We start from the raw sequence: 15660 nt of genomic DNA on the forward strand, positions 1-15660 counted from the left end.
CATGAAAATCATTTCCCTTTCATCATTTTCAGGTGTTTGGTTAGTTTATTGAAAATATTTTCTTACTTCATTTTTCTGGTGTTTGTTTAACTTTTGAAATATTTTCACTTTTATCTCTATTTTTACTTTCTATACATTATAACTATATACTTCTTCCCATGCAAAATAAGAAAATTTATCTCATTGTTTAACTTTAAAAAATCTTGGAGAAATGTATATATGAATAAAAAATATCTCCTTAAGCAATAAACAAATTGCTGGCTATTTAGTGTCAAATATCAATCACATGCAATGCTTATTGTGACATATATCTTGCACTCTCACTGCTGAAAGTTTCTCTAGAAAAGAATGTCCCTATTATACATAATTAATTACTAGCATAGGATGAGCATGATGAGGTTTTTTTTTTATTTTGAATATATTAGGGAGAGGGTTGGGTTGGGTTGGGTGGTACGGGAGAGGGAGTGTAAGGAAGAGGTTTTGGGTTCGAGTCCTCCTGTTTACACTAAAAAAAAAAAAGAACATAATACAAGATGTTTTCAGTAAATTTGGAACATACTACAGGCGGGATGCATGTAGTAAAATATTTTACATAGGAAAATGTTTTCAGCAACTTTTGTGCAACCAAACACGGGAAATTAGGAAAATATTTTTCTGGAAAACATTTTCACCCGAAACAAACGGACCCTTAAACCATGAAATTTTCCATGTAAACTACCAAAATCCAACTCTAAAACCACTAGTATGCTAGTAATAGAAGTAAAAAGGGTTTCTTGTCATAGCTACCTTGAAACCCCAAGAAAAATGGAAACCAAGTGCTTCTTCCTCCAAAATCTCTCCACTAAAGCCTTTAATCTTCCTTAGATATCACATTTTATGGAGTAATTTGCAAGATTAATGGTTAAACTCAAGATTCAAGTAAGAAATTTGAGATTGAAGATGAAGTTTTCTTTCCTTTTTTTCTTCTCCAAGGTCAAATGAGGAGTAAAGTGATAGGATTTTTAGTCAATTTTTTTGTTAATTAAAGAGGTAAGAAAATCTTTGGTCAAAGTCAAAGGACCAAGACCTTTGTGACAAATGTTTAGCCAAGATTAATCCTCATCTTGTTGTCTTCCAAAGGCTAAATTATCTAGTTAACTTCTAATTATCCCTTAGCACTTTATAAAATAATACCCCTTTATGCAAAATTCCTACTAATCTTCAAAAATTTATCACACTTACCGCATTAGTGGGTCCTACTTCCATAATGCATTTCGAACTTAACATGAATTAACTATATATAAGAAAAATGATTTAAAAACTTGACTCACTTATAAAAATATCTAGGAAATTAAGGTAATAAAGTAGCTAAAGAAAATATATTCGAAGAAATAAAATAAAATAATATAAAATAAGAAAATTTTTCGGATCCTTATAGTCTGGGTATGGACTTACTTTTTCAGACCCAAAAGGGTTTGGATTTGGGTTTGAGTCTAACTAAATTAAATAGGTCTAGATCTAGATCAAAGGGATCCAACCCAAACTCTACCCATTGACATGCTTATCCACATTAGACAGCCTTTTCAGTACCCTTCAAGCCAAAAAAAAAGAAAGAAAGAAAAGTTTGTAGTCATAATTACCCCTATCATTCGAGAACTAAAGAGAGAAATTGTTACGTTGAGGGTACAACTAAAATGTTCAAGTAACTATTTATTGAAAAAAAAGAAAATATTTATTGATAAGTTACGTGATACATTTTGATAAAAAAAAATCAACAAAAGTCAACTAATACAGTCGTATAAAAGAATGGTGAGTCCCCCCTCCCCCCCCAAAACAAAAATTTTTAAACCTAAATCCACACCTTATTCAAGTTTTAATACTCATGGTATCTATTAACAAGGTTATCGATGCATTAAGGGTATAGATATAAGATGCAATGGTGTGAAATTAACTTCTTCTTTTTTCTTCTTTTTTTGAAGAAAATATATGGGTGGGTAGGACAACTTCATAAAATAAAAAAAAAAGATATCGATTAACAACAATAGGTTAAGATTAAAAAGTGAAAAAAAAAACTATTAGTATGGAAATTGCATTTGTATACTTGTAGGATTAGGTACCCTAGGTTTCCGAATGGGTTCAACGGGGCAACCAGTGAAAAGTAGCTTATGAATGGTTCCAATTATCTTGTACTCTTATGGTTGGTTCAAATGTTTTTGTAAACCTAATGAATTGCTTAACTTGTTCATGCTTAATTATGAAAAAAGAAGTCCTACATACAAAACATACAAAGGAACAAAAAAGGGATTGGTTTGAACTTTGAAGTGTCCATCTTTGTAATTCCCTTCGGTCAACATTCTATTTTATTGTTGTCGCGCCCCACTTTTTTTGGAAAAAATAAAATAATTGTTTTTTGTGAATTTATTGATTTGGGAAAAATGAATTTTGTTGATAAAAACAAAAATGGGTCTAAATGGGACTTTTGAAAATGCGACGATTTGACCCAAGAAAAATAGTTCAAAAAGGATTTTTATATGAAAAATGGAGTCGCCACTTGGTATAGAGTTAGGGTGTACCAAGTCACCCAAAAAATGAATTTTTTAAAGAAAAAAGTAAGAAAACCCTTTTTAAACGACTCCTAGTCCACGTAAAACAAAGAAAAAGGTTCGGGAGTCACATTTGACGAAGAGGAAGGCAAGGATAAAAATCCAAGGCACCCCTTCGACCTAACCAAGGCTAGTTGCGTGATTTAACCCTTATTTTCCTATATTTTCTACCCAAAGTATGTATTGCAAATTGGATTTGACTAATGAATGAGAAATGCAATCCTAAGTCTAAGAAATGTTTCTTATGAGGCTTTTGGTCCCATTCACACGAGTCGTGACGGCCAATAAGGAAAGTCCTCATAGAAAATCATGAATGATGCAAATGAGGACTCAAATGAGAGTGTAAGTGTGCAAAGTGTAGAAAAAAGTGCATGTGTGCAATTTGAAAGTGTTTGTGTGCAAATGAATAAAAATATAAATGCTCGTGTGCAAGTGAATGAAAATAGTAAATATATAAGTAAAATAGGTGCAATGTGTGAAGTGAAAAGTAAAGAAAGTGAATAAGTGTGTGAATATGACATGTGGATTTAAAATATATAATTAGTGAGGAAAATAGTGAGAAAATGATATGAAAATGCATGAACTTAGAGGAATGCATCAGGTCGGGTACGGGAATGACCTCTAGTTTTTGTGATTTTAATTTTCCCTTTGATTAGAAGGAAAAACTAGCGTGCTAAGGCTATTTTGAAGCCACACTCGCTCGTTTCCCTTACCCAAGGGGGTTTCTCAGGCAAATGGACCCTATAACTAGCATGAAATGCAAAGGCCTAAAATGAAGGGAAAGGGAATCGGGGGCATGCAAAAAATGACAAAACTAAAAAGAATGCATGACATGTAATGAACATACAAACATGTACTAACGAGGGGAAATCCCTAAGGGTCTAGCGTTGGACTAGCCCATTCTATGAATTCCGACTAGCGTTGGACTAGTGGAAACGTACATTCATCCATTCCATTCATCTACACTACAGAAAGCTAGTAGACATGCCAAACGCTCATAAACACGTAGCACGTAACACTTAACATGCTCGACTAGATGCAAAACCTAATAAAGCAAGTAACACGTAACACATAGGCATGCAACCAAACTAATGAACTTATTACATTCACTAATTAAAACAAAAGGGGAAGGGGAAAATGGACCAAATTGCTCGCCAAAGCCCTATCTATTACAAGCCAAGAGGTGTACACATACCCCATTAAAAGAATAACTTCATGAAAATGAAAGTAAATGACATAAGTAAAAGGAATTAAGAAAAAACTAGGAAAGCAAAGTAGGCATGCAATTCACTTAAGACGTTGGGTCACATAGGAGAGAAACAAAAGGGATAAAAGAAATTATACCGCCCCTTTGAATGGTGTCCAAATGAAAGAAAAATGGCTTCAAAACAATAAAAAGGTCAAGGTACCTCAAATAGTAAAGTATAACAAAGTCACCAAATCTCTCCTAATTGCAATTTAAATGAAATCAAATAATGCATAAGTTTCAGGAAAAGGACCCACCAAGGACCCAATTACCAATTAAAGACCCAATTGCAAACCTTAGTCAACCATTCGAATTCAATCGAAACATTTAAGCACTCCAAAGGTCTCAAGAGCCAAGAAAAGGTCAAACAACCAATTTATTTAGGGAAATTAAAAAATAGGCAAACACGAGCTCATTCGGTCATAAAACCCCTAAAGTCATGACTTAAGTGCAATTGACAAAGCATGGTAGTTAATTGAAACAAAACAAGCCATGAAGTTGCACAAATTAAAATAGCCAAGGACCAAATTGATGAAATTATTTAATTGATTGGGTTCTAGTGGAACAAGGAGAGACTTGGGGGGCCAAAGTGCAAATTTTTGAAAGTTCCATGCATGCAAATCACGTAGAAGAAGAATTTCTGCAACAAACAATTTCTGCAATGCCAAACCAGCTGCACTTCTTCATAATTTGTGAACTTCCTTAGGCTTTTAGACCAAAACAAATGCAGTTCGCACAAAATAACAAAACACCACTTGATCTACCCACTTTATAATGCAACAAAACAATCAATCAAACAAAAAGAGCCTGCAAAAATGATGAAGCAAATTTTCTGCTGCAACATTCATCCAGAATTTTTCCTTTTTGCAACTTTAAACTCTCAACTGCAGGTTTCATAGAAAACTTCAAACAAAAGCCAGCAAAGACCCTCACTCAATCACCATTTAACAACTAAACACTTTGATTAACACAACACAGCTGAACATGCAACAAAAAAGGCAGAAAAACACCCCCAAAAACTCATGCAACTCGGCTGAAGCTATGCTGCGTTTTCTTTTATTGCAACTTTCAGGGTTTCTGATGCAGTTCAAACGCAAGGAACAACTTAGACAACAAAGGTTTGGACAAGATTATCAAACATTCTTTCCACTTTTTAATCATAAAACTCTTATGTGTAAACACAACAATTCAAGGAAAGAGAGCATGCAAATCTGGAAAATTTTCTCTGCAGCATTCTACAATTTTTCAGCCACGGCATTTCCTCATCATGCAAACCAGATTTTTAAGTCAAATACAAAGCTTTGATTAGATATTTCTCAAACCAACATCTTAACTCTAACTAATCAACAAGCTGCTTAACTCAACTCCAAACAAACAAAAACAATGAAAGAGCTAATGCATTACAGAAAATCTGGACAGACATTCATGTAGAATGCTTTGGCAATCTGAAATCCACTTTCCAACTCAAATATTTTAGATGTTTAAACGCTCAAACTCAACACCCAACCTTCCATTTCCTCCCTTCAAAACACAATTAAACATGCAGCTGAAGTACAAACTCAGAACGCAGCCATGGAAAGATCAGTAAGAGGAAAAAATGCAGCAAAAGTTTCAGCAAACTAGAAAACTTTCGTCAAACCGAAGCATTCTTAGCTTCTGTAATTTTCAGATGAAGACTTTCTGCAATTCGGCACCTTGCCAAACCAGCTCTCAAGCATAATCAAGTCCAAACACAAGGCTTTAAACTAGGCAGCAAGCTATCATCCAAACAAATAGAAAAAAAAACTGAGCAAAATCCAGTGCAAACACAAATAAAATACGTTCAGCAAGTTGAAAAATCTGGAACATATAAAACTGATTTGGCAAGTTGAAATGCATTTTCCAGCAAGTGCTTGGGCATGAATCCGAATTTACCTCGGCTGAATCATTGTGTTAAGTACCCAAAACTAACATGCAAGGCTACTTAATGAAATTACTATCATTTCTAGTTCAGATCAAGTTCGGACAGCTACTATAAACATCCACAAATCCAGAATTTTGTTCAACCATTCTCGGATGATCTTGCATGCAGCAAATTCTTTTGTTTCATCTTTATTTCTTGCTTAGCCGACTGATTATCCTCATGCAAGACTTAATCATCTGATTTTTACTTAGCTAATTACATTTATGAGCTCAGATTGTCACAAATAAACAGATTAAAGACTGCATTTCCTGAACAGGCTCTCGGCACAACCATCTCCGTCAAAATCAGATTTCTTATCCCTTGATTCATCGTCCAAGTGCTTAACCATCACATGCAAGCTCTTAAACAATCTCATCTATCTCTAATTAGCTAGTCTAGGACCAGAGTTTACCTCGGTTTGAAGCTTAGCTCATGCAACAAGAAACTGCAAATTTTTTCTTTCTCGGCTCACTCTCGGTCGGCACAGGATTGCAGCCTGCCAACTCCCTCTCTTGCTCAAGCTTGCACACGGAATGGAGGAAATGGTAACTCTCGGCCTTTTCACCAGCTCACGGATGGGATGAAGAAGGCTGCGAGTCACTCTCTCTTTTCTTTCTAGTTTACGGTCAGAAGGTGAAGGAAACTCAACTCTCACTCTCTCGATTTTGTGCAGAATGCAGCTCCCTCTACCTCTCTGGTTTCCTCTCTTCGATGGTTCCAAGGCAGAGGGTATTGTTGTGGTTGAGGTGAGCTAGTGGAGAGAATTCGTGGTTTAAGGGTAGTGGAGTGTTTGAAAGGAAATGGTGAGTGGTGACTGAGATGTCATCCGGCAGAATTGGAGATATTTTTTTTTTTTTTTTTGAAACAAACAAAATTGATAATAATAAAAAGAAATAACCAAAACAAAATAATTAACATTTGATGAAAAATAAACTAGAACAATAGAATGCAATTTCCATTTCTTTTCCATTTCCCATTTTCATCGTTTTTCTCTTTTTTTTTCTTCTTTTTTTTTTCAAAATAACTTAACAAAAATAAACAAAATGCCAAAAGATTGAATTTAGAAGACATAAAACATATTTTGTGGGCAATTTTCTTTTTTTTCTTTTTTCTTTTCTCTCCTCTTTTCTTTTCACTTTCTCATTTTCATTCATTTTCCAAGAGATTCTATGCTAACAACTTAAAAATAAAAATAAAACTAAAAATCGAATAAAACTAAAATGAAAAAATTAAAAATAAACAGCAAATGAAATTACACCAAAATTTGGTGTCTACAATTGTTAACAATTATTACCAGGAGAAATTTTACTTACATTAAGCAAAAAAAGATTACCTGAATAAGTCTAGTTATATGGTACCTAATTCCTATTTAATTCCCAAATTACTCTTTCAACTTGTGTCACATATTCAAGATGCCTTGGCATAAATAAATCTTACACCAGTTGTGTGGGAGAATTCAATCTTATTAGATTATTATTTTGGGAAAATATTAGGCCTAGGATTCTTCTAATTCTTAAATACTCAAAATCAAATTATCTCTTACAACTCCATATTGATCATTTACGCCCTCTGTTCTACTTTAATACTAGGCCCCTGTTCAAGTTAAATACTAGGCTAGATTTATTTTTCTAATAAAGTTAACTAATTTTTCTTAAATTACGTGAGGAAAAAAAATCAAAACTATCAAAGTAATACAAAGGAAATAATAGCTAAAATCCACTGCTTCCTTGTCCCTTCCTCCCTTCTTAAATTTCATTCTTCATCTGTTAAAAAAAAATAAAATAAAAAGTACTACAAATAAAAAAAGGAATAGCAAACTCACAAACCTCCAAATCCCATTTAATTTCAATAAGAAATTCAGTAGAGGGACTGGATCAGTGGTCACTAATTCAAACGGTGAGTATTAATTTAATATTTATAAATATAATAAAGTACTTTTAGATACTAATTATTATACTTATAAAGATATATATTAATAGAAGATTTAATTTAATTTTATAGTTCTTTTAAATAAATAAATAATATAGTCAAGTATAAAACAAAATTTACATCACTTGTTTTAAAAAATATAGCATTATTTATTATTATTATTTTTTGTTTAAAAGCAAAGTAATTTTTTAACTAATCAAATATTGTCAGTTTAAAAGTTAAAAGGATTAATTGCAAAATAAAAAAATAAGTTTATTAAAAAAAATTTAATTATCAAATACAAACTAAACAAGTGATAAAATCTATATATTTAAATAAAAATCCAATGTGCAAATCTTATCAAATGCATATATACATTTTGTTTCAAAAACAAAAATTCACAATTAAAAAAAAAAAGGGTAAACCGATTCGATTGAAAAACCGCATTACAGTAGAACCCTCTCTAATCCAAAACATAAAAGCCCACAAAAACCACATCCAAATTAGCAATTTCCAAAAACATTTCTCTTTCATTGTGTACAAGAACCCTAGCTAGCAGCATTTCCTCAACTGCTGCCTTGTGCGGGCTCCCAACGTAAATAACACGCGTTTCCTTCTCTCTCAAATTTCAGGTTAAATTCCGGCTGCCCCTTTTTTATCTTCCCATTATTTTTTCAGATATTTATAATCATCTTACTCGTTCCCAGCACACGCCTCTCTCCAAATTTCCCCTATTTTCCCTAAGTTTCCCCAGTTCTACAAGCGATCAATCAATCAATCCATCTGAGGTGCTGATTTCTTTTTCCAACTAATTTTGCTGTGTTAAGCATTTGATTTTGAATTTTTTTCTAGGGTTTGGTTTGTTTTGTTGAAGTGGGCTTTTTCCGCAGGTAGTAGAAAAAGCAAAAGGAGAGAGAGATGTCGGATCAGAGGTTGACACGTATAGCTATTGTGAGCTCCGACAAGTGTAAGCCGAAGAAGTGCCGTCAGGAGTGCAAGAAGAGCTGTCCCGTCGTCAAAACTGGTAATTTTTTTTGGTTTCGTAGATAATTTCTTTTCGAATTTTCAATTGTAATTTGACTTTTTTTGTTTCCAACATTTTTTTGGTGTTGTATATTTATCGCGTGAGGAGTAAAATTTGGGTTTACAACGTTTATTTTGCGTGAGATTGTAATGAGTGGATGTATGATTGCGGGAATTAAGCTGGTGTTTCTTCTTGATGGAGGGCAAGATGAAAATTTTAGTGGAGCTATTAAATTTGTGGAACTTGAATAAATTGGTGTCTGGATTAATGACTTTTGGAGACCCCAGAAATGACGAAATAGTTTTGATGTTTGTGTGGGATTTGGAGCATGGAGACAAAGTACATTAAAAGATATTAGAATATAGCATTATTCAGACTGACACCATTAGAGATGGATACTTCCATGTGTTATATCAAATGCATACGCATTATGCAATCTTGGGAGCTGGTTTAAGTGATTTGTTGCAGAATTTGAACTCCCAGAAAAGAGTTTTATTAATTTGGCATTGGAATCCATGAATCAGGTCCTTGTCTTTCACTTTATTTGGTTCAATTTAATGTTGATTCTGTAATGAAAATGTTTTTAGGTGTTATGAGGTAATTAATCTAGTAGATCTTTGATGCATAAAGTTAAGTGCAATACTTTAGAGAAGTCATGGAGGGCAATATCTCTATTAATTCAATTGGGAACAAAATTCGATTTTCCATTCTATTTTAGCTCTAACGAATTATCACCCTTCGTGTCCTTTGGTGAAGCTAACAATATCTTAAGCCTTAGACCATAAAATGTAGGTACTAGCTGTCTGTCAGATTCTTTGACCAATTCAACCTCATTTAGATGTGAGAATTAATGGGACATGTTTGCGTACATGTTGAACATTTGTTAGCTTCATTTAGTTTTCATTGGAATACCAAGTGTCTACGGAAGACTATACATGTTTTGTTGTTGCCTTTTAGTTGATTTTATGCCATATGAAGACAACATTATCTTATAAATTGTCAATTTGATTGAATTGTTCTTATTCTAATAGCACTTGTGAACATCAAACTGTTAAAAGTGAACACAGATCTTTATCTATTTTCTCATTGACTTTGATTCACTGCATGCTATCTCTTGTTTTATTCTTTTCTGTTGAGGTTTTGTTTCTGTCTACTATCTTTTTTTTTTGGTAGAGGAGTTTACTGTAGTAATGTACATGTTGGAATTCAAGCATATGCGTTTTGACACATTTCTTTGTGCAACTGCCAGGGAAACTTTGTATTGAGGTGACTCCTGCATCTAAGATCGCTTTCATCTCAGAAGAGTTGTGTATTGGCTGCGGTATTTGCGTTAAGGTGTGTATGATGTAGCATATATTCATAGTATTTTATAGCTTGATGGTGCACATTAGGATTAGTCTTGCTGACCAATGTCTCATTTGTGATTCAGAAATGCCCATTTGAAGCAATTCAGATTATCAATTTGCCAAAAGACTTGGATAAAGATACAACACATCGTTATGGTCCAAACACTTTCAAGTTGCACAGGTCAGTTTATTGGTGTTTTCAAGACATTAGATAAGCAATCATGTGGAACCTATAAATTCTTAGCTCATTTGGCATGTTTAGACAGTATCTCCTAATCCGTTTGACTTTTAGATTTAATAGTAAATTTCTTGGTCATTCTGATATTGGTTGAAGAGGTATTGGTTACTAGAATTTGGAGTTTCTTCTTTCTGAGCTTTCTTACGTCTCAAGTATCAAGGTTAAGCATCATTGAGTCCAACTCTAGTCTTGACTAGATGCAGAATTTTAGAGTGGCTTTTCCTTTTTCAGTAAATGATTTGAAAATCGGTTTCAAGTTTCTTCATCTGTTTACTGTGAATTTTTTGACTCTTGCTTGTTTTCATTTTTTTACCTGTCATTTACATCAAGTGATTCTGTATGGTTTTATGTGGAAAGCATTTTTGGTCAGGGTTGTAAATTGGTTTCACCCAAGTGTACATGTTACAGGCTACCAGTCCCAAGACCTGGTCAGGTTCTTGGCCTGGTTGGAACAAATGGCATTGGGAAATCAACAGCCCTCAAAGTTCTGGCTGGGAAGTTGAAACCTAATTTGGGGCGCTTTAATGTAATTGTTTTGGCTATTATCTGACTTTATTTACTCTTTTTGTTGGATTCTTTGATGATGAGTTTCATCTATTTCTGTTGCAGAATCCACCTGATTGGCAAGAGATCTTGACCTACTTCCGAGGATCTGAACTCCAGAATTATTTTACTCGTATTCTGGAAGATAACTTAAAGGTCCATTGGTTTAAATGCTTTGACTCATTGCTGTGGATGACCATTCCATTTGTGACATGACCCACCCACACTCTCCAACCCCAAAAAAAAAAAAAAAGAGATTATCAGTCATAGTAGTTTGTGATGACTATTTGGTGCACTTTGGTTATGTTGGTCATCTGATGGTCTATCTGCTTGTATTACGTTGTATAAGCATCTTTAAATTAATTTTTATGGTCAATAGAGACATTCTGACCTTGGAATTACATATGTTTATGGTTATGTGGATAAACATTCTATCTGCTTTGGTGGGTAGGTATTCCTGAGTGAAAGATTGGCTATGATTTATACTTGTTATTCCTGAATCTGTTTTGTGTATCCCATCTGTTGTGTTTGTTTATCATGGTGGATATGTGGCTTAATTGTGTAGAATGTTTTAAATGACCTGATGATAGGTTATTAGGGTAGAACCAAGACTCAGTTTCTTTGGAGATGAAATAGTTAGTTTCATTGCTCTTGGCTGCTTGATTAGCTTAGCATCCCGGAGATTACATATGTTGGTCACTTGCAATTAAGGGCATTAAGTAGACTTCCTGTGCTTAAAATTTTCAAAGTATGATATGTCCAGCCAAAATTGTGAAAATGTTTCAAATGCGAACAATTGATTTAAATTAGTGGCTTATTTGTCTGGGTTAAATTTACTCTCTAATCTTACATGTCGTTACTCTTATATGATAATTAGTGCTTTATCTTTTGATATGGCCTTTTGTTTTAATCTTTTTTGTTCCCTCCTTTATTAGGCAATAATCAAACCCCAGTATGTTGACCATATTCCAAAGGCAGTCCAAGGTAATGTTGGTCAAGTGCTTGATCAAAAAGATGAAAGAGATATGAAACAAGATCTCTGTGAGGATCTTGAGCTGAATCAAGTGTTGGACCGTAATGTGGGAGATTTATCTGGTGGAGAGCTTCAAAGATTTGCCATTGCAGTTGTTGCCATACAGAATGCAGAAATATATATGTTTGATGAACCCTCTAGTTACCTTGATGTTAAACAGAGGCTTAAGGCTGCCCAAGTTGTTCGATCTTTGCTCCGACCTAACAGGTAAAATGTTTATGCTGTTTCTACTTGCCTTCAGAGTCAGAGGTTAGTTACATAGCATAAGAGGTACTGACACCATTGAACCCTACTTTACAGCTATGTGATCGTTGTAGAGCATGATCTCAGTGTTCTGGATTACTTATCAGACTTCATCTGCTGTCTATATGGGAAACCTGGTGCATATGGTGTTGTGACTCTTCCATTCTCAGTACGAGAAGGAATTAATATATTTTTGGCTGGATTTGTCCCCACGGAAAATCTACGGTTCAGGGATGAATCTCTCACTTTTAAGGTAAATGTAACTGACCTAGCACGGCATTTTCAGTAAAGAGCACGATGCTAATTTGGTGTACATTTCTACCAGGTAGCTGAGACTCCACAGGAAAGTGCTGAGGAGATTGAGACCTATGCACGATATAAATACCCAACTATGAGTAAAACTCAGGGTAATTTTAAGCTTAAGGTGATTGAGGGCGAATTTACTGATTCTCAGATTATTGTAATGCTCGGTGAAAATGGGACTGGAAAGACAACATTCATCCGCATGCTGGTATGTTTTATTTTAATAGTTTCTCCATTTCTCAAATGTTTAACTCTACTTACTCACTGAAGGCTGATCTTACATGTTGAAATGGCAGGCTGGTTTACTAAAGCCTGATACCGTGGAGGGTTCTGATGTGGAGATCCCTGAGTTTAATGTTTCTTACAAGCCTCAGAAGATCAGCCCTAAATTTCAGAATACCGTGAGGCACTTGCTACATTCAAAAATTCGTGATTCGTACATTCATCCTCAGTTTGTATCAGATGTCATGAAGCCTCTCCAAATTGAGCAATTAATGGATCAAGAAGTTGTAAATCTCTCTGGTGGAGAGTTACAAAGAGTTGCCCTAGCTCTTTGCCTTGGGAAGGTAAGTTTTCTGGATGATGGTGTTATTCCAACTTGGTTTCGCATTTTGTTTCTCCTATTCATTGTTCCTTTTCTAACATATGGAGCTAAAGTTATTCTTTTGAAGCTGATTTGAAGGTTTCATATATTTCCACTTCATTTTCTTCTTTTGTCCATTGTCTTTTGCCCCTTAAAATCTAACCTGCTTTTAATGGATAAATTAATCTAGATTGTCTTGAACTTCTGCTGAGTGATGTTGTAAATGCTTTTATGTGCATCTTTTTTTGTTTCTTTGTTAATTTGCATTGTATGCTGCAAATGAGCAAGGCATTTGTAGTTTGGTAGATTTGGAATCTGGACAATTGAGATGGATTTAATCTTGTGGTTAAATTACCTTCAACAAATGACCAATTGATTTAATGTGATTGACGGCTTGAAGTACATGTGTTGGATTAGGATGTCTATACCCTGAGATGGTGGCAACTTGATGCAGGCTGCAACTTGCTTGGTTAAAAACAATGAAAATAGTACAATGTTCTTTGTTTATTGGACAAAGAATGCTTTTGTATCCAAGTTTTCAAGTCAATTTCTTGTTAAAATTTAGCTTCTGTCGTTCAACTTTTGTGAAACTGTAGTTTTGTTATTAGTTCTGCATTGATTGCCTTGGAAAGGCCTAATCTTGTCTATGGATCTTGGAGGTCAAATTGTTTTTAGATGTAGATTAAGCAATAGTTGCAAGTGTCTGCTGCTTTTTCATTTTTTTAAAATGTAATTTGTGTGCCCTGTTCTATTTATTGGTGAAATTTGCTGGGCTGCAGCAGGCGTGTCTGATTTCCAAAAACTTGAGCTTATATAGCATAGTGGCACTTTATTATGAAAAACGAATACCAAGCAGTTTTTTAGTAGGTTAATTTTAACTATACTTTGGGGGGAAGGGAGTGAGTGAGTGTGAGAGAGAGGTCCCGGGTTCGAGACCTCCCACCTACACTTAAAAAAAAAAACTTAAATATACTAGATAATGTGTGGTACATAGGGATGGAGATGACTAGAGATGTAAACTGGTTGAGGCAGCAAAAGGGCGAAAAGTTCATAAAAAGTATGTTTAGTAGCCTAGAGAGGTCGATGATTACAAAGTGCGTGCAATTGTTACAATGAATCAAAGGGCAAGTGTTGAAAGTGCAGCAGTGATATAAACCAAATCTATCTCAAAAAAGGTCGTTGCAAAAGATGCATTAGCATGCTGCACAGTGGAACAGATTGGCTTAAATAGAGGTTATAACCATGAGAACTAGTAGCTACAATCATTTTTGGATAATGGAACTTATTCTTTAAGTAAATGGAATTTTGATCTGATTGTTTCTATTACTGAAATAATGGAAATGCTTTGTCCTATAGCTTTGCTAGCAGTTTGCTTGCAATGCAACTGGAACTAAGGACCTGAATGAAATTTCATGACCCTCAACTGCTATCTATAAGAAGTCTTGCAGATGTAGTTTTATTTGTTTTCTTTTTCTTTTTAATATGAATTTTCATGTTTGCTCACTTATGCAGCCTGCTGATATATATCTCATTGATGAACCGAGTGCATATCTTGACTCCGAGCAACGTATTGTTGCTTCAAAAGTCATAAAGAGGTTCATACTTCATGCGAAGAAGACAGCATTTGTGGTTGAGCATGACTTCATAATGGCAACATACCTAGCAGATCGTGTCATTGTCTATGAGGGAAGGCCTTCCATAGATTGTGTTGCTAATTCACCTCAGTCATTGTTGACTGGAATGAACTTGTTCTTATCTGTAAGCCTCCTTATTCTGTTTCATGTACTTCTTATCCATTAGGTGTCCTTATTCTGTTTTATGTACTTCTTCCTTCATGCTTTAACTCTGGATCATTAAACCAACCACCTAACCCTTTTCGAAACCAAGAAAATATAAAGGAAGAAATATGTGAGTAAAAAAGTCGCAATCCTCTATTTTTCTACGAAACATGGATACATCTGTAGGATATTTGAAAGTTGCTGTACAATTGTTAAAGTTTTGTTCTGGCATTTCTTTCTTTCTTCTGTTATCATCCAATCTTTTCGTTTACGATTTTGTTGGGTTACGCAGCACCTTGACATTACATTTAGAAGGGATCCGACTAATTACCGTCCAAGAATCAACAAGCTGGATTCAACTAAGGACAGGGAGCAGAAGTCTGCTGGATCCTATTATTATCTTGACGATTAATTTGTACACGGTTCTGCACATGTGCTTGATTCCTACTTTGATATGCTCCCAGATGCTGATAGAAGGTGACCTTTTATTGGGTGACGCTACTCAGAAGGGCTATTTATCTCTGCATGCACTGTCCTTTGATTTTGAAAGTGCAATCTAATAGCAAGTGCTTTTCTGATGAAGACATCACTTGGAAGCATATAAGCATGGGGCCCGTTGGATGGACAGAGCTTTTGTACTGCCTGCTCGAGTCCATTTAATATGCTTCATTTACTTTTTATTACACCTTTAAATACGAGTCTGCCTCCTTTTGCCTCTGCTGGTTGAATAGGCTTTGGAGTAAATTTTTTTTTTTGGATATTCCGGCTTATCTGCTGTTGTAGTAAATGATATGAGAACACCCATTGGAGAGAAGCTATGGGATGAGGGATATTGTATTGTGGCTTTTTAACATAATTTATAATCGCTTTGGTTAGTGTCTGCATCCAATT

General features: G+C 34.6%; 1 protein-coding gene across 3 annotated transcripts; it reads left to right on the plus strand.

Moving 5' to 3' along the window:
- The first annotated feature begins 8168 nt into the window (after positions 1–8168).
- LOC140012952 (ABC transporter E family member 2) lies at positions 8169–15644 on the plus strand. Of its 3 annotated transcripts, XM_072061647.1 has the most exons (13): positions 8169–8310; positions 8386–8466; positions 8569–8702; positions 9952–10037; positions 10132–10229; positions 10695–10812; positions 10896–10985; positions 11765–12069; positions 12163–12358; positions 12431–12616; positions 12705–12974; positions 14504–14749; positions 15062–15644. In XM_072061647.1, exons 3-13 carry the CDS (start codon positions 8597–8599, stop codon positions 15179–15181), a joined length of 1821 nt encoding a protein of 606 aa, XP_071917748.1. In that variant the 5' UTR covers positions 8169–8310; positions 8386–8466; positions 8569–8596; the 3' UTR covers positions 15182–15644. The 3 variants fall into 3 exon arrangements, with proteins under 3 accessions (XP_071917748.1, XP_071917750.1, XP_071917749.1); XM_072061649.1 differs by lacking the exon at positions 8386–8466 and having other exon boundaries at positions 8175–8310; XM_072061648.1 differs by having other exon boundaries at positions 8286–8466.
- The last annotated feature ends 16 nt before the right edge of the window (positions 15645–15660 follow it).

The sequence above is a fragment of the Coffea arabica genome, chromosome 8e (assembly GCF_036785885.1).
Source record: "Coffea arabica cultivar ET-39 chromosome 8e, Coffea Arabica ET-39 HiFi, whole genome shotgun sequence".
Classification (NCBI taxonomy): Eukaryota; Viridiplantae; Streptophyta; class Magnoliopsida; order Gentianales; family Rubiaceae; genus Coffea; species Coffea arabica.

Excerpts from the sequence above, each read along its gene's own strand:
- LOC140012952 (XM_072061647.1), top strand. The coding sequence starts at position 8,597 with ATGTCGGATCAGAGGTTGACACGTATAGCTATTGTGAGCTCCGACAAG. Across the intron at positions 10,038-10,131 it reads GCTGCGGTATTTGCGTTAAG|AAATGCCCATTTGAAGCAAT; the intron begins GTGTGTATGATG and ends TTTGTGATTCAG. Across the intron at positions 10,813-10,895 it reads CTAATTTGGGGCGCTTTAAT|AATCCACCTGATTGGCAAGA; the intron begins GTAATTGTTTTG and ends TTTCTGTTGCAG.